This window comes from Ambystoma mexicanum, chromosome 2q (assembly GCF_040938575.1).
Source record: "Ambystoma mexicanum isolate Mex_15411 chromosome 2q, UKY_AmexF1_1, whole genome shotgun sequence".
NCBI lineage: Eukaryota > Metazoa > Chordata > Amphibia > Caudata > Ambystomatidae > Ambystoma > Ambystoma mexicanum.
The window spans coordinates 894,823,877-894,848,130 of NC_090924.1; the positions used below are offsets into that span (position 1 = coordinate 894,823,877).

The 24,254-nt window shown below is 44.3% G+C and overlaps 1 protein-coding gene across 9 annotated transcripts in view; it reads right to left on the reverse strand.

The window, feature by feature from the left end:
* Nucleotides 1–24,254, reverse strand: part of KIAA1217 (KIAA1217 ortholog) — a 1,682,267-nt gene that overhangs the window by 1,061,057 nt on the left and 596,956 nt on the right. For all 9 annotated transcript variants that reach the window (XM_069648169.1, XM_069648165.1, XM_069648167.1 and 6 more), the window contains one exon: nt 1,554–1,837. In XM_069648169.1, coding sequence (XP_069504270.1) covers nt 1,554–1,811 — 258 coding nt within the window. In that variant the 5' untranslated portion in view covers nt 1,812–1,837. The remainder of the gene's footprint in view (nt 1–1,553; nt 1,838–24,254) is intronic.

Consider the following 24,254-nt stretch of genomic DNA (forward strand, 5'->3'; position numbering starts at 1 on the left):
ATCTCTCTTAAGCCCCTCCCTGATACTGGGAAACTTGGTCTGCAATTTGCTTGAAAGTGAGTTGCGTGGGGGTTATTTATGAGTTTGTCTATACCATAAGCGCTTGCACATGAGATTCATCTATTGTTTATCGAGCATTATTTGAGAAAATTATTTACACCAGTGATCTTTTGAGGCTTACGTCACACTTAACTTGAGTTTGAAATTCTCTTAGATCACCCTATCCAGTGATTGTAAGGGCCACCATGTATTTGCCACAGATGGAAGTGCTTTAAGATTGTTGCCCCCGGTTATAAACAGTAATCACTAACAGGATCATTTTGATTGCCATGTAAAATAACACAGATCGGTACAAACATGTGGCGACAAGCTCTGTGTATGTTCTTGTCGATGAGAAATAGGGGAACCACCAGCCTTTCCTCCCACACCTGCTTTTTAATACAAAAAAAGGCAGGCTCCATATGGATTCATTGAAATGACAGCCGCCAGGTTCATACATGGCAGATGCCATTAACGATGATTTCCCAGTCAAACCAGTAAAAGGAAGGAGAACCAGCAAACCACCTGGATTGCTTAGTCGTTTTACTGCCGTGTCAGGGAAAAATCCAGTGGTGCGGCCTGCAGAGATGTTTGCGGTCACATAGGCGCTCTACTCCGCTGGTTGGGTCGCTAAACCTAAAATGAGCGGATATTGGTTCCCGTAGCAGTATTATGATCTTGTTTCACACCACAGAAAGTAAATGCAATGTTTGAAGTTTGTAGCACTCGTAATTAAACCAATAGTCAATACCAAAGGAAATGGATTGTAATACAACACTTACACACAAATGCTAAGAGTTGATACACCGATGTGATTTTTTCCTACATATTCCGACACATCTTCTTTTGAAATGAGCCACCGGCATAATTGTGGATTGTTCAACACATTACTTTCTTCATGACAGAGGGTGATGGGGGACGGGTAGATACGGGCTATCAAACAAGACATTGAGTCAATGAAGTCCTGGTACAATCGAGGATTCTACCTGCACCCTTTGCTATAGCAAATGCAGCTCCGATAATAATCAGGTTGGCACCATTCCAAGTGACAATGCAAGGACATGTCTTGCCAGCGAAACTGTATGAGGAGGTCCCAGTATCAGCTGGAATAGGTACTTTTACCCTTTCAGGGAGTATCAAAAGATACTAAAGCCTGAAGACATTGGCAGGCTGGTGTTCCAATTATCAGCTAATACTTCTACAAGACTACCAGGAGAATGGCAAGTAATTCTTGGAGCCAGGTCCAACTTCTGTGGGCTGCACTTGCAATGCAGAATTATCGTCAAGGGTTAATCATACACCATTTAAGACCTGGATCCTTCCTTGAGCACCAACACAGCCCCACTAAGAATGGAAGTGAGACAACTCAACCAGGAGTCTCTTTACTGCCATCTCACAGCACTAGCATTGACCCACTGGACTGGACTGACCCTAGGTTACTCATTTTTGGAAAAAGGAGACTCTCTACAAACAGAAAGTGAAACGTGAATTTCAGGACTGGGCATATTTCCTACCTGATCTCTAAGGCGTTCCTGGTGACCCATGATTGCCGTTGCGTGGTGAGGGTACTTCTGCTTCAAGTGCTCCAGAAAGGCTTCCCTCTTCCTGTCCATATCCGACGACTGCATTCCCAGAATTTCCTTGGAAGTGCGCGGGCCTCCTACTGTATGTCTTCGTGAAAGACCGCGCACAGGCTTTGAGATAGGAGCAGCATCACTGCTGCCGTCAGCAAGCTGGTCTTTGCGCCTGTGGGATTCGCCATCGTCTAACATCTCATGTACATTTTCTTCTCCGAGATCTGAAAAAAATACAATCGACCATCAGACTCTGACAGTTACAAGGACAACACTGACAGCACTTTTGTACCGGTATGAAAATTCATAGACATGATTATGATGGAAAGTTAATGGAAAAATGAAGTTAGGAAATTGGCAGAGCATATCAGACACAGGGGGCGCTGGTGAACATTCAAAGTGGGGCTCAGCTACCCTCGCCGAATTGGTCTAATTGAGAGTATTGAGGGGGCCTGGTGGCCTGCAGGGATGTGAGAGGGGAACCTCGCCCCCATGTTATGCTATGTGACATCAGGAAAGGTCCAACATCTATTGTTTGCCCTCAAAGCACTGTGGGGTGTCTGGGAATTCCTAGAAAGTAGCCTGAACATTACCATGCCACTCTCCTAGACTCAGTTTCCTTTCCACCCCCATCTAGGAGCGCTTGGATGCCTGAGGGCTTTAGCCCTATAGAAATGATATAACATAACATCCACGATCTGTCTGCCGCTTTGCCTCTACAAGGACATGGTTCTGCGTTTTGAGACCCCTGTAGGGGTAAAGCGCATGGTATAAAAGACAAATAACCTAACATTGCATGATAAACCGTACTTACATTAAAGAGAAATAACAAGTCATTTGGCAGGGATGACGAGTATTGCAACAGCATTTTTAATAGGTGTTAGTGTCTGACTCTGCCAGTGAATTAATGGCAAGAAAACTGAAGGTGGGTCATGAGCATTCTAATAAAATGAAAAGCAGTGCATGATATCCACAAACACCATCACAGTTGGCCAATACCAACCGGCCATTCAGACACATAAGATATTAAAATGCTTCAGAGACTGGAGAACATAAGGTGTGTGCCGCAAATCTATGCTTGACCACTTGTATGTACACACGTGGAGTTTGGGGAAGCTATCTTTTTTATAGGTTTTTATTTTCACATTATGCTAAAGGACATGTATGTGCCAATATACAAAAGGAAAGGCCGGGACTGGCTCAAGGTCTTGCACATGACATAGGCCCACTGGGAAAGAAAGGATGAATAAGTCAGGTCTCTAAGCATTACATTCAGAAAGTAAAGCTTTCCAATACACGTCTGAACCCACAAAAGAAAATGAACCTGGGTAAAACTTAGCTTTAATAAAACGCAAACATGATATCACTCCACATTACTGCCATTATGGTTCAGCCAGACAAGTTTATGTTTTACAGCCCCTCGTGTCCATCCATAGTCCTCAGGAACATTTCACAGCAGCAATGAATCATGTGTGTGCCCAACATCACAAACTTGACACGTAGTTGACAAAAATCTTTATCATATTATTGAAGTGGTGCTTGATACAATGTGTCACTGCCCCTGTCCTAAATGTAATGGCAAAACAATGTATGGCCGTTTTACATATTGTGCTAGGAGATATAATGACACCAGTCTTACATGCTGCACCCCACAATATAACACACTTCATTAGTGCTGTGCGAGTCAATGATATACTAAGACACGATCCAGTGGGCCGCGGCCCGAGTTAAAGGTCTGAGCAAAGCGAGTGTATTTAACAAGGGTCCTCAGGCCGATAACACCTGTTCTGGCACGCCGGAGAGGGTCTTTCATCTGGGATGCCAGATAGGTGTTATCAGCCTGGGGACCCTCGTTAAACACACTTGCTTCGCTCAGACCTTTAACTCGGCTAGCGGCCCATTGGATTGTGTCTTAACGCTTAATTCTAAATGTATATCATTAACTCGCACAGCACTAATGAAGTGTGTAATATTTAGTGTAGCCAATCTGGTAACCCGGGTTCTGAGAGCATTGCATTCTATTTCAATGAGTGGAACGTGGCGTCCCGTTAATGAATGAAAATACTTCAGTATGATGGCCGCCATGGATCTGCATATGGAGCCCCTCTTTAATTTCCATGGCGGCCACAACGGACGAGGAGCGGAAGCAGCAGTAGCTTTGGCGGCGGCATGGAGAGGGGGGAAAATGAAAAAAGGGAACAGATGGTTGGGGGGAAGATGGCGGGCAGGGGAAGCAGCCAATAGGTAGCTTGGAACGCAGGTTTACATCAGGAGATTCAGCCCGCATTCCATGCCTCCTGATCGGCTGTCTCCCCCATGCCCGGTGCTAATTAAGCGCTAAGACCTGATTCGCTAAACCAGCAATTTTAGAAAATCCACACAAATTATCATGACCCTGGTAGTATGACAGGTTCCCTAAATATTGTCCATGATAGTTTTTCATTAGCTACAAAAATATATTCGATAACATCAAACATTGAAACATTTTGGACCAATCGGACTTCGCCCAGTCTACTAGTAATGCCAATTGATCAATGAGTCATATCAAGTAATTCCAAACAGAACAAACAAAATAATACTTTTGTATACATTCATTTTATTTATAACATATCAACATCTACCACTTTCTAATTTAACAGAAAGTACCCCTGCCTCAAAAAGCTATTTGTATGATAGTGTATGTCATACCATATATCATGCCTACACGTGTTTCAAACATTTTGTTCTTCTTCAGGGAACATGTAGTGGTGTTAGTAAAAGTGACTTATCCAAATGAATTGTCAAAATCCTTAACAATATCACCAAACATTGAGATTCTTCATTTGAATATAAGTATTTGTCACTTATTTATGATATTCATTATTATTCTCTGCAGACTCACAAAGAATATCACCCCTTACGTGAGCTTCAAGGGCAGGATCACTTTGAAGTGGTGTGTGACCACAATGATATGTAAACATGGATGATTAGTTTATCAATCTATGGAATTAATATTCCATGTTAAGAGAAAAAGTTAAAAATTACGATACGAAAGACGTTGCATAGGAACCAAAAACAATGGTTGTGACATAGGCACACTTAGAAAGAAAAAAGAGAAAAATAATGAATATTTTACACAAAGGATCAGGTAACAATTTCAATTTAATCACTAAATGTGCCCTGAAGAAGAGTAAAATCCTCGAAAAACTTTCAGGCATGATAATATGGTGTGACATTATACTCTTATATCAATGGTCTGTTTATTTTTATTTATTTATTAGAATTCTTATACAGTGCTCCACACGCCCGCAGGAATCAGGGCACACACAAAAAACACAAAACAAAACAGGAAGAGACAAGTTGTGAAGGATTAAGTCAGAATAGGTCGAAATGTCAGGGGGTGAGGCAGAGGGCAACTAATCAGGAGACTGATTTAATGACATTGTCTTAAGTCGCTTATTAAAATCAAAACTCGAAAGAAATCGATCAAAGAGTCAGCGGAAGGGAATTCCGGGCAGTCGGGCCACGCATATTAAAGCTCAGACCACCCGCGGACACCAGTCTGAACCGAGGCTGAACAAGTCTGAGTTGATTCTCGGATTTTATGGAGCGTCCTGGAATATAATGCTTGAGTCGAGCTGAGAGATATTTGGATGCTAAATCAAGAAAGCTCAGTGTTTTACTGCAGCCAGTGCAAATTCCATCTTGCTTTTGTAATATGAGCACCTTTAGACAACCTTGTAATGGCGTGCACAGCACCATTCTGAGTGACTTGGAGGTAAGAAGAGGCAGATTGAGAGCAACCACTCAGGAGGCTGTTGCAGTAATCCAGTCGTGAATTTATGAGGGCCGTAGCCAGAATGGCAGCATTCTCGGTTTACACAAAAGTTTGGATATTGCTGAGCAGCCAATTGACAAGGCCACAGGAGCTACGTATCTGAGCCACATGATGCTTCATTGTCAGTTCTGAATCGAAGGTGACACCCAATGTCTTCACTTTCTTAACCACCGGAATAACAGCAATAACAGCATTAAGAATGGTGAAGCTAAGGTACTCCGAAGGAAAGGATTTAAGTTTAGGTGCCGAGGCCAGAATGAGAAGCACAGTTTTGGTGGCATTCAGAGCCATGTCCATGTCCCGCAGTACCAGAAATGGAAGAGTATAGACATTAAAAAGAGATGGGGAAATACAAGAGCCCTGAGGCACCCCACATGTGACAGGGGAGGGCACGGAATGGGAATCCCCACTAACAACTCTGGCCTGCCATGGCCCCAGAAAAGAGGAGATCCATGAGGTTGCTAATCTAGAGCAGCCAACTACAGATTAAAGTCGTTCAACTTGAAGAGCGTGGTCCACAAGATTAAACGCTGAAGAAAGATCGAAAAGCATCAGAATAGCAGAATGGCCTTGATCCACAATATTAAGGGGGTTGGCTTTGAGATCCAGTAGATCCATCTCTGTAGCGTGACGTGCTCTGAAGCCAGACTGATGGGCCCCCAAAATATTATTTTGCTTGAGAACACACTGAAATTGTGTGTATGCTGCATTATCCAAAATCTTTAGGATAAATGGAATATTAGTGATAGGGCGTTAGCTATCTGTCGCAAAAGGGTCAATATGCTCCTTCTTCTCAGAAGAAGGGGAACAGAGCCTTCAGAGAAGGAGAGAAGGAGAGATTAACAAGTTTTGGGACCCAGGGGCACAATACATCAAAGCACTTTTAAATAGGTTAGATGGGCAAACGTCCCCCGACACAAGGTAGGTTTCATGTGCGAGACTAACTGGGTGTTAAAGGGTTCGGTACAGGGAGAGAAAGCAAAGATGGGCGACTCAGTGTTAGTCGACAAAGCCAATTCTCCAGGAACCACGGACAAATCTCTAGAACTAAGAGAGCTCCTTAACACATGAGTGGCATTTTGGTAAAGGTGTTGTGAATCGACTGATGACAATCATCATTTTTAATAGGGTCAGGCGCAAGACAAGGTTTGGTCCTAAATTTATTAAGTATTGCAAAAAGCTCCTTTAAGCTAGGCTTGGCTAGTAAATCGCAGATTTCGCCTTTATAATGGCTGTCTAATATTGCTTGATAAGGCCTTTATAATTAGCGAGTGGGGAAGGGTTGGAATGCCATTGACGTTTGGCAGACCATTTCTCCAGTCGGAGAAGGAGAATATTCTCATTGAACCAATTTTTCTTAACAGTTTCACTTTTAACTTGGCAAGATCTGATAGGAACGAGGGTGTTGATAGCGCTTTCAAGTGTGGAAATGAGGTGACTAGCCAAGTCATCGGCCTTCTCAAAGTGATCTAACGAGCCCAGGCGCACAGTGAGAAGAGATGATAATTTGATTGGCAAGGTGTTCTTCCAATTCCTTGACTTAATAATTAGTCTGGGATTGGTGTCAAGCCTAGCCGGCGGCTTAGGTATAACGAAATTAGGTAATGATTTGACCAAAACCCAGGGTTACCATAAGATCGACAATGGTCAGAGAGTGGGATAAAACCCAATCAAGGGTATGGCCAGCAGAGTGTCTGGAGCCTGGAGAATGTTGCATGAAACCAATATCCCCAAGAGCTCCCAATAGTGAGGCAGTAGACATATCAGTCGGGACGTTGGCCCAATAGTTGAAGTCACCTAAGACCAAAACAGGAGTGTTGTCCTGGTAATTTTATTAAGGATGCCAATAAACTGCTCTTCAAAGAGAGGATGCACACTGGGGGGAAGATAGATAATAATGATGGTGACAGAAGTATTATCGGGAACTATAAGCTTCATTTCATGACCAAGCATTCGCAATCATGTGGAACCAGGTGACAGTGAAGAGTATTTTTGATAATGAGAGCCACTCCACCCCCAGGTCCATCATTTTGGTTGGCGCAAAAGTGAAGGTAGTTATCTGGAATGGCATAATTTGCACCTGAAGAAATGGCACCATTAAGCTAGGACTTGGTAATGGCCAAAAAATCTAGGGAGGAGACACTGTTTAGATTTTCCACTTCCACTGCATGTGCTCGAAGGGAGCACGTATTCAACAGGCCAAACTTACGCAGAGGCGCAGGAGTTGATTTAACAAAACTAGCGGGAGTCTCTGTGGGGGCAGGCATAGAAGGCACGCTAATATTGTGAGTAAGAGCAGAAACATTGACTACACTATCAGCAGGAGATGAGATAATGGGGTGTACATTGGGTAGGGAGGAAGCAGATGGCGAGATAAAATCATGCAAGTCAGAGGTTTGGTTCGCAGTACTTTGAGGGAGCCCATCACCACGTACGAGGTGGAGTGCAGCGCTACCCAACATGGAGGAGTGGCACATATGGGAACAGTCACCCCATTGCACCACTAATCTAGCTTTGCGATTATTTTGGATACGCTTGACTAGGTCGTCACACGACATGCTGGTCAATATCAGTACAAGACATGAGTACTTACAGTAAGAGGAGGAACTGCACAGACCCGCACCGGATCCAAATCCACACAAAACCGGCCCATTCATTGCAGGCGCGGTTGCGCCTGTGGCCTGATTAAGTAGTTTAAAGAACTACAGAGCACACTGGGAACTGTGGTTCCTAAGCGCTCAGTGCGTGCAGAAGCTTACAGGAGCTCTGCTTTAAATTGCACTTAGGTAGGAAGAAAAGGAGGATCAATAAAACAAAGCTAAGTAAGCAGGTAGTATTAAAAGATACTTTTAAAAGCAGTAAAAAGATAGCACAAGCTGAAATGACAATTCAAGTAGCACACACGAAATAAAATCCAGTAAAAACTGGGAGCACACAAGGGAGCCAAAATCAGGTCAATAAGCAATAAATGGGAGGGAAAGTGCCGAGATGCCTTAAATACCAAAGCGTCAATGTGTGTGTATTCATTTGCATGATAGACTGGGCACAGTGTTTGCTGCAATATTAAGAACATCAGAGACTTGGGGGAGTCTTACTTTTTTGGATAGGACAGTGATACAGTCATTTAGTATTTCCCTTATCCAAGCACAGTGCTATCAAATGACTTTCCCAAACATGTGAAAATATATTACATAACATGCTCATGCTGCCGCCAAAAAATGATCACAATGAAGCGAGATAGATGGACGTTTTTTACAATAATTTCTGTCCTGTGTCATTGCTCGGGGCCTCTTCAATACATTGTTTTATTCGTGCTGTGCTGTTAGAGAAGGGGATACATTATATGCAAATTAGGCCTGGCACTACACCAAAATGGGCAGTCCAGCCCCAATTCCCGACAGATTTTCAGTCAGGCCATATAAGTTTCACATTGCTCAAGTTCAGCGCATTTTCAACACCATTGTTATACCCATAAAAGAACCATACTAGTTTTACATTGACTCTGAAAATAACCATGCAAGTTTCATACTGAACACAACAAATACTGTTAGATTCATTCTGCCCCCAAATGAATTACTTTGTCAGTTACACACTACTCAAATAAAATTACTATGCCAGTATCACACTAGCCACCAAAAATAAACATCATCTACTCTATTCCTTCTCTGTAGTGAGAGCCTCCCTCTCCTGAGAGCTGAAGCAGTCGAAGCGGTCGGGGGACCGGTGTGGCATGACATGCTGAAGAGTTCACCAGAGGGTCCCTTCCTCTAGTGTTTCAGCCAATTGATGCTGATGTTGTTGGCGTCCAGCTGGAGCCGTGTGAGCCTTGAGTTGCTGTACCTGTTGCCGACGTGCCCCCTGGCACGCGTCTGCTGTGTGGGCCATGGGAGCTGCTGCATAAGGGAGGGCGTTTGACACATTTCCCGCTCCTCTGGCTGAGCTGCAGGGGCTGTTACGGTTTCTTCTGCCCCTGCCAAAGGCTGCTGGGGCAGACGTTGTGTGGGTAAGCGGCCAGTATGATTGAGCTGAGCAGGCCGTGCTATGAGTTGTTGTTCTCCTGCTCTACCCTGTGAACTTTCTTTTCGCATGGGTGTGCATTCCTCTACTGGTGTGTCGTGTTACATGGAGAGTTAGCAGGCTTCATGCTTATGATATTGTTCTGTACTGGTAATATTGGTCTGCATTTTTTCTCGCCCACTATGCACATTACCAGAGCATGCGCCTCCAAGGAGGGGACTGAATAAATAATTGAGTCTATCGCCCAATGTAAGGCCACTGATACAAGGTCATTACTAAGGTCCCTTCAATCCATTTTCTAGCCTGGGGTATGAGCAACTGGCCTTACTGGATTCTAGCACCTCGCCTGGATGTGTGACCCCGACTAATAGTCGGTTGTCTATAGTATTAGCGAGGAGTTCCAGGAGAAGGCAGGGGCTTCAGGAAGAAAAAGGAGAACAATCTGATGTTGACAAGGGAGCACCATTGGTAGGGTCTATGACCAGCCTTGAAGGGGATAAGGGAGAATCCAGTAGTCCGAAGGACGACGTGAACTTTCCTAGTGAAACATTAGTATAAAGGCACCTGGGAAACCACATCCCATTAGCTGCTGCAGCGTCCAAAGCCTTACAATCACCAACTAAGAGCATGGAGAATGTTATTGCGGAAGTCCTATTGCAGACGCCCCAGATGGATAGCAAGCTGGGCAATGGTGAAACGTACACAAGGAGTTGGCAAATGATCAAGGCGAAGGTTACTGCCGATCTCAACAAGTGTCAAAATATTATGGATTTTTGCTTCTGGGTAGAATCGTTTGATACAGTCATGTCGCAAGTACCCCCTGTTAGGATGAACAATCAGTGTCAAACTGATGTGAATATCATCCAGAGTTGTTAAACCCCCTGTGTGCTAAACAAAAACATTGCCAGTAATCACCAGGGGTGTTGTGAATTCTACCGGTAACGCTATGGCTACCCGGGTTGGGAAAGACATTCACATTAAGAAGTTGCATATGCCTGAGATCCAGGATTCTGACTTCAGAGGTTGTATTACGCATCGTAGAAATGTCATGCTAACAGATGAAAATCAATCTGAGTGGTGGGAATCCAGACAATCCTTAAGAAATTAGGTCCTCTACTGGTTGCAAGCAAGAACAGGGCCGGGGTGCATTAGAATGCTGGACATTGGATTCCGCGAAAGAGACAAGTTAAGGACTGGTCTAGAGAGCACAATGTTGACTGCATTGTCGTAGGTTGTGGACTCAGTAACCTCCCTGTCTTTTTGAGCCGCCGTAAAACATTGCGGAAGTGCCCTCTCATCTCTAATGTCAAGATTGTTCTTGATAATGTGTGTTTTTCAGTTTGAGCAAAGAAAAATTCAGTTTTCCATACTGCTTCTTTGGATTTAAGTGTCCATCGCCTAAGCAAGTTTGTTATTTATGGTATTTTACTTGCCTCTTGTTGTTTGTGTTTGTATTTTCCTGTTGTGTAGTGCCCTTATGCTTTCGGGCCTTTCTCTGCGATTTACAAATCAAATCAAATTAAATCAAATGTCAATGTCACACGTCCCCCGAAAACTACATTGTCAGTTTCACACTTCCGGGTCAAGAACATTGTCATGCAATCTCAATGCTGCATGCAGGTTGCATGGGCATTTTCTAGAACTTAACCATGTAAGTTTTTTAAATTGCCTCAACTCACACAGTGGCAAGAAGCCACATACATTTCTGCTATGTTTTATTTGTGCAGCCTCATGTCATTCACAGATTTGGCATCACTTAATATGCTTAATTGTTTGCTTGTTACTTACTGTAGACACATTGAATTGTGATTGGTTAAGACAACATTAATTGGGTAATAGATTACTATTTAATGTGTACTGTGAAAAAAACTGGAAGATTAAAAAAAACTTCTTCTAAACTAGGTAGTGATATGCCTCAAAAAAAGCTTTATTCTCAAAAATCTACAAAGGTCATTAGAGAGTAACAAAACATGTGTGAAACACACACACACACTATTGGCATGCAGGCATATGAATGCACAAAACACACACACATGCAGGCAGAAGCGGCACACGCACCGTTTACACACACATATATGTAGTGTGCACGTGGTACTTGGTTAGTCTAGCTGACAGATTCTGACAGATTCTGCTTTTGTTTCCCGGGGCTCTCACCGGGTGATGGCATATGAAACCGGAAGGATTTTTCCCCTTTATCCCTTTGCATGAAGTTAGAAGTCCATGACCTGGCAGTGATGTCTCGATACCTTTAAGACCTAGCAGGTATGTTCTCCTTGTGCCTATAAGTAGACATATAGCAATATTACATGTTTTTTTTGATTATGTGATTCGGTTTGCAGGCTTATGTGTGCCTGGTTGAGCAGTGCGCCACATCACATACGTGAATTGGCAGGATGTGTCTATAAATAGAGAGAGGCTGCGTGACCTTCAAGTCTGGGTGCTGCTGGGCACACTGCTCGGCCTCAGGAAAGTCACTCGCTTCTGCATTGAGGCTCAGCAGCCTGCTTGGTCCTCAACTCCTCAGCAATGGGTGGTGGGGCATTGACCCACCATCCATTATGGATGAGCTGCCAGTGATCAGTTACCTAACACATAGATGCAGCTGTTCAGAACATTTGAATGTGATCTTCTTCCAGACATACATTTAAATACGGTCCCAATTAAATATCGAACGTAGATACAGCAGTTGTCCTCCCTTTCTGCAATCATTTACAGCTCAGCTCACAGCCTTGGCTGCCTTGGCAGCAAATGCAAGCCATGCACTGTGATAGTGGATGTTGCTATTCGGTTAGATAGAGCGGCGAGCGGGAGATGATATAATCCAATTCTGCTAAGCTTCCTTCGGATAGCCTCGTATTATTTACACATTGTACATCAAATAATAAAGAGCATTGTTTGGATGTGACTTAATATAGACACAATGAATTTTGACTGGATTTGGCAACTCTAATGAACTGGTTTGTTCATTACTTATTATCTGCTATGAGAGGGCTGGAAGAACAACATTTCTCCATACCCGGAAGTGACCCAGAAAAAGCTTGACTTTTAGAAATATAGAGGGGCTATTACAGAGAACTCGGGCATTTCTGTCAGCCTGACCTCATCTGAGGGTCGAGAGGATCCACATAAGGCCACGTGATAAAGCCTCGGGACGCCATTGGCTAATGGAGATTGGAAGCAATGAGGGTTGGCTTAATGATACCCTTGCCCCTTCTACAGCCCTTACACAGACCACAATCTGTAAAGATACATGCGGAAAAAACAAGACCAAATGAGGGAGAACAGACTTTTCTGAAGTAGAAGATGCTGTACAATTCGCACTCATGGAATACAAAAAAAATACTTTTAGATGGAAAATGGGATTTTCATGTAAATAGAGGTGATTAAGCACTGAATGCACCCTAACAAGGCATTGCGAAATCCTTTTTTGGCCCTCTCTGTACCTTTTCACACTTTTCCCATGTCAGAATCTGTACAATGCTTAACATGTTAGAAATGTTTTTTTCATTACAAGGTGTGAGATATTGAATAAACTCTGCAGAACACGTTGTTGCTGTCCCCCGCTTCACATTTGATTATACTGAGCAGAAAGTACTAGCCCTGCGCTAGGTAAGTCACATCATTTTGGATTGTAACATTTGCAATCAGATGTAGTGGCATGCTTTCAACGTCATTGCCCCCATAGAGTGCACTGAGAGATGCTACACAGCATCACTGGCTCATATGCACAAGTTCCTTTTCCAGTTATGCTAGACCTCATTAACCAGTTCCTTAACACAGGTGTGGTGCCATTGATGCTGGAAAATCAGTACTGACCGCGCTTTAAGTTTTACACTCCTGCAATACTTACCTTTCATGTCAAGAGGCTTCGTGTAGTTAGCAGATTCACACACCTCAGTAATTAACAGTGGGCAAGTCCATCCAGATGTATGCCAATTAAGGCTAAGATAACTACAGTGACAGGCAGGCATGACATTTTGGCAGCGGCCGAGGGGAGATCTCTATGCTGCTACCTGACTGAGAGCAGAGGGTGAGGGTTGAGAGCTTTATGTCCACGCCTATCTAGATTACGGGGTCACCACTGCTCCGTAACATGTGCATTAGGCCTATCATGGACATGGTAGGTGACTGGATGTGCCTTTCTAGTCCTGTGCCGATGGCACAGGGACACATCTGCATGCCAGCGGTCCACAGTTGGACAGTGCAAGATCATCAGTGGACCTGCTCCAGCGCTCGAGGAGGAGATGTCCACAGCCCAAAATTGAAATGGGCCAAAACAAAAAGTCTACAACTGGCCCCTCCAGACCTTAGAGCATAGGTTTCTTCAATGGGGACCATTTTGTTTCAATGAAGACAATGTGCACAATGTGGTGGTTGTCTGGGATAAAGATCTCAGCTTGAACGTCCAAGTGGGAGAAATGGACAGCAGATCTTTCTTTCAAATGTTCAGTCTTGAAGTGTATTTCCTTTTATACTCATGGGAACTCCTACGACTGAGGCGAGGAAGCTGTCGGGAGCAAGCGAGGGAGGCACAGAACACATTTTGCATGAATGATAAAAGCCTCCTTCCTTAAAATATAGGTGCTGCATGCAAAGCTCTGCCTGAAGTATGGAGACAGGGGTTTAGGTGGTGTTCTGAAGTCTCCATGGGACCACCTCAAAACGTGCGACCCACTGAGATTCTCCAAAGGAACTGGGGCCTTCCACCTGGACCTACCTATATAGGTATGCATGAGGGGGAGGGGATGTGAACATGCACAGTGCATGAATCAGAATACAGACTTGATGAGCAGAAGCTAAAGCAACCTCTGGGCATCAAGCATCACCCAGTAAGCAGTAGCTACTTCAGGGGTGCAAAGTGCTAGTAAGCATGAGCTAACTCAGGGGAACGAGGAGCTAGTGTGTTGCGTGCCACGCATCTAAATTCCATATGAGATGTAATCTATGCCTCTTCGCCCGTTACATATGACCCATTGTGCTTTAAACGCCTTCAAGATGTGCCCTAATGCTCTTTCATACACACTCCCCAACACACAGAGTGAATGGCACAGAGATATGGTAACATGGCCCTAGTTGACCTAGGGAGTCAACAGTAGCTCTTGCTAAAGCTATCTGTCAAGGTAATTGGCCAAAGCTGAGCTACAAGCACGAGCTAAATCGCTCCCACCAATTTTGAAACAGAAGTTTCTATCTCCTCTTGGACTTTTGCCTTTTGCCTTTTTTTATGGCTCATCGCTGTGCACCCCACTGATAAGATTAGTTATGCACCCAAAACACTGCATCTCATATTTAGCTCATGTCTATGTAGTATCTCTGGGGTCTATCGCCTCGATCACTGAATTGCACTTCCCTGAACCTGACAGAGAGGTGCAAAAAGGAAGACACAGGGGTTGGTAGAGGAAGAACAGGCCAGTTTTGTATCCACGGTGCACTTTTCTGGTCACACGGTCAATATATTATAAGGAATGGGAACAATATTTGGAAACATTTCTGTTTTGTTTGTCATTCCTCACAATCCTTGCTCAGTTGCAGAGTATTCTAGATCATAATGCTAAGAAGATGGGTCCTGAGTGAATATGTGCACACACCGTCGACGACACCGCGCACATTGATTCAGGGGCCTCACTATAAGGTTGGCGGTCTGCAAATAAAGGTGCCGGTAGCAATATATCGGTACCCTTTCCGGACCACCAAACTGTACGTTTGCCGGTAGGGGCCTGTACTCAGCTACAATGCGTGGCCTCTTCAATACCACTACAAGGCCCTGGAAGACAAAGGTGGACTGAAAGGGCAGTGAAGCTGGTCCCGCCTGGAGAAGAATGCGTTTCCCTGCGACGCATTATAAACCAAAGAAATACAAGAATAGTGGTAACTGCGCATGTGCCTGCTCCTATATTCGTGGAGACAAAGCTCTGGTGTTAGTGAAGCCCAGGAGTAGTCGCAGGAAACCCAATAGGCTGAAACTGAATTCCTAGTAATTCTGCCCAAACTGGCGCCAACCACTCCATGACATCTACGAAAGGCCACAAATGAAGCTATGCTTTGGGGGAACTGACTTTTGTGCTTGAACAACCATTATAGTGAATCTAAATAATTTCAACAAAAATGCGTCTAGGCACTAGAGCTCCGGGCGATGACCTACAATACCTCGAGAGCTTCACATAAATGTTTGTGGTGCCGCTAAACCCTCCACACCCAAAAACAATGTTTCACGATGGATAGAGAGCAACAGTGGGGCAGAGGAGCTGCAACAGGCACACATTTGGTGCCCAAAGATGAAAACCCAAGGTGTCCTGTCAGCAGTGCCTTAAGTGGCACTACAAAATCAGCTGGGGCTCATCACGGGCGCGTGGCCTACAGCGGGGGCCCTGCTGGCCCATTAGGCCATGCCCCCCTGATGAGCCCCGGCTCAATGGGCTACTGGCACCCCTGCCAGGCAGCCTTTTGTAGAGATCAGCACCCTCTCCCTGTTAGGGAGAGGGTGCTGATCTCTGCATTTATTTTCTATAGGCTTGCCTGGCAGGGGATAGCGCCTCGCCTATTCAGCCTTAATGGTGGCACTGGCTCTCGCCAGCTGGCGAGGGGCCGCGTCACCATTAAGGCTGAAAGGGTGAGGCCACTGGAAGCGGAGGCCTTTTTCCTAAATGTTGAAACTCCCGCAAATCTGCGGGAGCTTCAGTATTTAGAAAGCAAGGCCTCTGCTTTCAGCGACCTCACGTTTTCTCCAAAATGGTGGCGCCGGCCCACGGGCTTCTCTTGCTTAAAGGGATGCCTCGCAAGTGCGTCACCACCATTATGGCTGAAACACATTTTTTCTGAAGCCTGAAGCTCTCGCACACGAGCGAGAGCTTCAGGCTTTAGAAAAAAAGCTTTTCGTGTTGTAGCCTGGGCTGCCAGGAGAGATTAGTGGGCCCTGGCAGGGCCCCGCCTCAAAACGAGATTTCAGAGCCTGCCGGGGCCCACTTAAAGCCCAATGCAGAGATATGGGAGGAAGCCCAGTCGACACTGTGTAAGCACCTGCTAATAGTGTCAGTTCTATCTGTTCCGGGACGGATTAGACTTTAGGTATAGAAAAATAGAACTTAAAAGGACAGGTCATAAATGTAGCATTTTAACAATCAATAGTTTTAATTATTTAAGACATTCATAATAACAAGTATTAAATCATTAGGCATCAATTCAGAAAACATGTGTCATCAAAAGAATGTCTTGAGACATATAGCCATTAGAGGGCTGACCTTCAATTGGAGCATAGAAAAAAGAAAAAAAGGCACAAAGTGATAGATCATTCTTTACAATCATTGGTATCTTAACAATTTATGCTGGTGTTAAAGCTCTGTTGATTATACAGAGACATCTAGTGGGTCTTAAAGCCCTGCCTGTCAGCCAGAAAGAAAAGAAATATGCGGTGGAAGAAGCGGCACTTGCTAGGAAGGAAAAGACACCTACGCTACGCATGCTACACAGCTGCAGTGGCCCAGGGCTGATATTATGCAGCCGCCTAAAATGCTGCTGACCACTACTCTAGTCTCTGGACATATTTCCTGAAGAGTGCTAAAGTTTATCTATATAAAAACACCAAACAGCAATTACGTACAAACATCAAAAAGCAAGGGTGCTATGTTCATTCATTATGTTTTTTGCCGAAGAGTTTTGGCTGAAAAACACATCGAAATGCATATTTGGGGGTGGGGGCTCCCCCTAAGCCCACAACCGTCCGTTATCATTTATTCCATATTCCACCCTACCCTTATATGTCCACCCACCCATATTTTTAGTTGAGTTTTTTTTGGGCAACATTTTTCAGCAATAAACGAATTAAAGATCGTCGTACCAAAGCAAAGTATAGCTGGCCAGATATGTCCTAAAATAAAATAAAACCATAGAAAGGGAACAGGTGGCAATATTTTAGCAATGACTATCCAACACCACTCCCACCTCCCCCCACATCCAGCATATCGGAACAAATTCCTGCTGAATCCATTGGGAAGGTACTGTCTAAAATGTTTTCTCCTGCATAGTTCAAGTTTCCCATCTACAATAAAGGCTTTGTTGTCCAGCATCATAGGAGTGAACATTGGATAAGCAAATATGCCGGATAAGCAAATGTCAGCCATCTGGGTCGCTGAGAGCCAGTTAGCAGAGTAAAAAGACTCGATAACAAGGATTCATGGGGTTTTGCTCTGTTTACCTGCATTCTACCATGTGGACATTCAATTATCCAGCAAGGAAAGTTTATTTCCTAACTTCTTTTTAACTGCAGTATTTCTATTACTGGCAACAGGAGATGCCAGATAAGTGCCAGATAACAAAGCCATTACTGTATATTTATATTTTGCTCTCATTCGGCATCCTTTGGGTTGTCACTAGAAATGTGGTGTGTCCGTGGCAGTGATTGACACCAGGCTATGGCGGAATACATAGAGAACTCAGACGTCTGCAGTGACAAATCTTAAAAACAATTCAACCAACATTTAAAAACAGCAATATTAGGGCACCACACACTGATGAAAGCAATCCTGAAAACCAGAGCGTCTCAGACAAACTACAGAGCAAGGAGGTATGGAAGTGGAGCCTCTCTCTTTGGAGGGAGGCCGGTGAGAAGCCTGCTGAGGACTACCTTCGGAGTGTGGTGCCAATCCCAGTGAGCACCGCAGTCAAGCAATATATACTGGTGGAGGACGGGATAACACCGAGTGTCCCACTGCTGTTGCAATAGACACAAGGGTACAATCTGAGACTTGGGTCTAGGCAGAAATTGGATTTGCAACAAAGTCGGCTTTGAATCACACAATGCTCCACCCAGTGTGTCCTGCTGTGTCCCGGGATAAATATGAAAGCATCTAGACCACAGTGGAAGAGGAATTGCATTATGCAACGGTGGGAAAGAGATATGAGCTAGAAGCATCCTTCACCTCTAGCATGGACAGAGGGGAGACAAAGGCACCATTTTACCTGTAGACGAGTAGATGCTAAAGCACACAAGCCCAAAGAATCCCCACAAGACGACCTACCTGTATGAAAAAAAAGAAACGCAAACTCAGAATGAAACAACACAGACTCCACTGTCCCTATTAAACTTGGGACAACGTGGCACCGCTACCAGGCAGAGCCCCTAGAATTAATGCTATTGGAAAATCTAACATCCAACCAACAAGAAAACCACACTAGAAAGAACACAAGGAATAAACCAACCTACTGGAATCAAAAATGCAGGACATGAAGTGACGGGCAGACAAAGAAAAGGGCAATGACTGTTTGGACCTGTTTGGACTATACGGATCGATGGCCAAACCCCCGACTCCTCTAAAGTCAGGCTTTGTTAAACGTGTGGGATGTTCTTTGAATTTATTGCTACTGAATTTACTGAAGATGGAGGCTATTAGATCTAACACAGCTGTATACCTCGCATTTATTGATTTTTCCAATGCCTTTGACACGGTAGATCGAGAACTGCTGTGGGAAAAACTGAACAAATGGGGGTGCCCAATCGACCTTTTAGACGCAATAAAAGACTTACATACTGGTACCACTGTGAGAGTAAGACTGGACCAAACTGGAACATTGTCTGCACCGATCAAAACATTTAAGGGGGTTAAACAAGGTTGCCCCCTGGCGGCAGCCATATTTTCCCTGTTTATTTCTGACATTGGAATTCCAATAGAGGCAGTAAGATCTTTTCCGCCGAAGATTCATGGGTCCCCCTTGAATTGGCTCCTGTATGCGGATGACCTTATATTACTGGATCGGACACCGATTGGTCTGCAAAGGAAAATCAACGCAGTACAGCAGTATGTGCTCGAAAATCATCTTCTTATTAACACAAAAAAATGTGAAATTCTTGTGTTAAACAATTTGCAGAGGGGTCAGAAAAGAACGCGAAAAAACCAATCTTGGTTCATAGGAACGGAAAAACTTCTAATATCACCGAGTGTAAAATACCTTGGAATGATCGTCAGTTCCTGTCTTAATGACAACCCTTGGGTAACAGAGACAAAACGTAAATGTAAACAATTAGCAAACCAAGCCTTAGTTCTAAAGAATAGATTCGGCAGGTTTTCACTCAAAGTGGTACTAAAATTCTATCAACAAAAAGTAATCCCATCCCTAATATATGGAGCTGAAAACGCCTTGGGGTGCTCTTGGAAAATTTGGTCCACGCTCGAGAATATTTTCTGGGTAAAAGTCCTGGGACTACCTAAAGGGACTGCAACAGCATCAATTAGGTACGAACTATCACTGATCTCCATGCACGCACGTGTTTGCTGGAGTTTGTTGTCTCTATACCGAAAAACAAAGGTCGGAGAGGGAATTCCGCAATTTGCCATTTTCAACAATGAAACTATATCAGCTTTAGGAGTACTAGAAATGTGGCTAAAACGCTGTGAAAGCTTAATGTCGGAATATGACATCAAACCAGCCCTGCTAGAAGGAAATCCGGATGCTGCAAAATTAAAACTATGGCGTCTAGACTGGGAGCTGACTTGTTCTGAAAGAGGAGCCTTGAAATTATTGAGCGAAGTGCCACCCGAGGCTTGTGCGTTTAACAAATTGCAAAAATACATTGAGTTATTTCCTGATCCGAACGCAAGAAGACTATACATGCGGTTTCGGCTCAACATGTTCAAAACAAAAGAACGTCTGAGAACATGGACAGCTAACAGGAATACGAATCCAATGTGCCGACTCTGTGATCAAGAACCAGAAACTTTAAAACACTTAGTGCTATTTTGCACAAATCTACGCACAGAAAGAACCCGACTGCTGGGTAACTGGAGTGAGAGTCACCCTTCCCTCAATGCTGAGGAGTGGTGGTCTCACATGTTTAGAGGAACGGATCAAAAATTGATACTACCACTGACAACTTTGTTAGCATTAATTGAGAATTGTTTAATGGACTAATGTGGTGGCTCAAAAATCAATGTGGATAATGTGAATGTAATGAAGAGCGATTCATAGTCTCATCCTTCTTGCTGTTCTTTTTAAAGGTTTGTAAATAAACCAATAAAAATATAAAAAAAAAAAATCAGGTTAGCTCCTTTGAATATGAGTTTCAACCTTCTCACCCAACATCCCATGCTACCAGCATCACTCATCACCAACCACACCACTCAATAGCAACATCATGGACACAGCATTGCAACAACCTCACCCGCATCACCATAGACCCTAACAGCACTCCATCATCCACCACTACATGAAAGCTGATGCTCGCCAATGTCTGCTCAGCAATCAACCATGCAGCAGACATTGCTGACCACATCATCAAACATGACTTGGATGCCATCTTCATTGGAGAGACCGGGAGGACATCTACTTCCACCCATATCCTAGATGTCCTAATTCCCAACGGCTACAGAATTCTACAATGAGACTGTGCAAATAAGATCGGTGGAGCCCTCACCATCAATCAAAAGCCATCATGGCCAAGCACCTAATTGTACGTCACCACCATTGGCTCTTTTGTAAAACATTTCTGCCACTTCCCGCTCTTCCCAATGGATATAGTCACTTTTCACTTCAGTTACAGACCACCCAACACCTCCTTTCTCACATTCCAACAACAGCTTCCTAGGCAACTTCAGCATCCCTGGCAACCCAGTAACCAAGTCAAAGAAGAAAGATCTCGACTGCCTACTGAACACTCTGAACCTCACACAGAACACGAAAGACCCAGCTCACAGGAAAGGTAATATCCTCAACCTCATCATCATCACCAGCCCAGCATCAAACCCAGCATCAAACACAGCTCTCCAATCCCAGTCGGACCATCTGGCAATCCCCTTTGACATTAGTCAAACCATACTAGTGAAGCAAACCCATTGAAAATCCAGCAAACAAGCCTTCAGATAATTCAAGAGCTTCAGAGTGGAGGCTCTCACAGAGGATCTAGCCAAACTCCAACTAACATGGGTTTATCTACCTCAGATGAACTGAAGACCACCCACACAACCAACATCAACCGCCATGCCCTAGTGAAACAACACACACTCAATCCTAAACCTTCTGCGCCCTGGTACACTTAAGAACTCTACTTCAACAAGCGAACCCTCAGAAAACAAGAAAAGACTGGGCAAAATTCTGCAGAATATCCAACCTTGCCCTGTGCAAGAAACTCTGTGCTGCATCCAGATGACTGATCACCACTGCCAAAGCCAACTACTACCAAAACACCATAGCCAAGGCCAACAAGGAAATCAGCGCACTCTTCAAAACCATCAAGCACTGCAGCAGCCCTCTACTGGTCCCACTCTTATAAAACTCCTTTGAAAAATAACACTATCATCAACTCTTTCTTCATCACCAAAATGATAATGATCTGTCAACACATAGACACCAATGCCACAACTGACAGCACACTACCCATTCCATCTTGGAAACCCACAACTACCCGGAGAACGTATAAGACAAGTACTATGGAAGACCTCACTGCCTAGCATCACTCAAGACCACATTGTACGCAAACAGCATTCTCCCGCCTTCGTTCTCAAGATGTTTCTTACTGAAACACTTCTCCTATATCTGACAATCATCAACAGTTCCCTAATACAAGGCACCTTGCCCTCAATCCTCAACATCGGACACATCTTCCTGCTTCTCAAGAAGCCAACACTGGACCCTTACAACCTCAGAAACTACAACCCCTTCTTCCATCTTCCCTTCCTAGGTAAGATCCTTGAGAGAGCCGGAGCCACTCAACTCCTTTAACACATTGAAGCAAAAACCCTCCATCAGTCCTACCAATCTGGCTTCAGACACAAATGGGACACAGAAATGACAAACATCTACAATGCCCTTAAAATCCATGATGATGGCCATCCTTGCCTCCTGGGTCTCTTTGACCTCTCAGCAACATTTGATAGAGTAGACCGCCAGACATTCACTGACAATCTACACCGCCTCATGGGGATCAGCAAGATCATGCTCATCTGGTTCAAATTCTACCTTGCTATCACTGTCAGTCTGTGCAAATGGATTCCTCCAGATCACCAACTCTACCCATCACCTGTGGAGTCCCTCAAGGATCCATCCTCTCTCCTAAAATCTTCAATTTTTACATGGAACCATTGACAACCCTCCTCACTCCACACAACATCCACCAATATGAAGATGACATGCAGATCTACCTCTGGATATCGTCCATTGAAGACATCCACATGTGGATGCCCTGCCTCATAATGATGCAGTCATGGATGTCTAGTGCTTAACTGAAGCTCAACCTCTCCTAGACGGAATTCCTACTGCTGACCAACAACAATGAACACCCTGACATCCAGACCTTGCAGGCTGCTATGAACCTCAAGGTCTACACAACCCAGCTGACCACCTGCTCAACATCAACAGACATCTCTCCTTCAAATAGCACATAAAAAGGAAGCCACTAACAATGTGGTACCAACTTTCTTTCCTGCTTAAAATCAATTCCTTGATCCCAAAAAACAACTTCAGATCTGCGCTCCAAGCCTTGGTCCTCTGCCACCTGGTGGCAATGGCCTTTTAGAAAGCATTTCTGCATCTACACTGGCACCCCTGAGATGTGTCCTAAATGCTGCAGCATGTCTCATCAAAGGACTATGCAAATTCACTTGACCCTCATCAAACTGCACTGGCTCCCACTGCAAGCCTGTATCATCTTCAAATCCTGATGCATCATCTACAAAGCTTTCACACTGAAGTCCTCAAGCATCCTCACTGAGAAACACAGCATCTTCAGAGGCCTACAATGCACCAGACGTAAAGACATGTGCAGACTTGAACTTCACTGGTGCAGGAAGGAAAGAACTAGAAGACAGGCCTTCTCTGTATATGCCCCAAGACTCTGGAACCTCCTCCCAGTCAACATCAGACTTGCCCCATTGCTTCAACAGTTCAGGAAGGAGCTCAAGGCCCTCCTCTTCAATGAATGGCTCTTCCCTAACACCTGGGTCCACACACTCTTCATTCCCCACCCTGTCTGATACTGGGTAATCCCCTCCCCACTGGTTCCTCACCTGGTTGCTTGTAGATCCTTTTCTGCTAAATTGCTTGCCCACCTGGTCCCCTGTTGTTAGCTCCCCATTCCCTTGTTTACCTGCTTCACTCACCAGGTCCTTCCGCTATGATTGTAAAGCATTCCATTGCTTCCCAAAGCCAGGTCAGCGCTCAATAAATACAATAATAATAATAATAGTAATAATAATAGTAATAATAATAATAGGAACTGATTCAGCACACCTCTGGATAAGCACACCACTCAAGCACAACCCCACTAAAACTAGTCAGCATATATTCTTCGAAACACGACCCAAAGTCAGAAACCTACACACTGGAACACACTCTCAAACGTTTCTCTACCACCCAGACCAAGTAGAAACCCAAGTATGTCAAACTAACCCCACAGGTATTCTATGCGCAAAGTACATAACCAACTAACAACCTCATTTTTTCACCCACCCCCACTCAACACTTGGTCACCAACTCACCAACACAAACGGATAAACAAAACCATCAGTTCACACCAATATAGACATAATGATACATGTCTCCAATCAACTTCTAAACCCATTGATTGGCCAAAACACACAGCTCCTCCCCAGATCCCAAGGCTTCCCCTCTGGAAACAAAACACCTGCTGGGTACATAGCACAGTCCACCTAGAAAACAGCCTGCACAGGTGCAAGTTGCTCCTAATACTACATACACCAACAATTAAGCACAACAACTTGTCTTTTCCTCTGCTCCCAAAACCCCCCTCACATCCCGTTTTCCATTGCTGATCCACTGGAGTGCCTGCACACCATGAAAATGTCCGTGGTGCATGGTACACA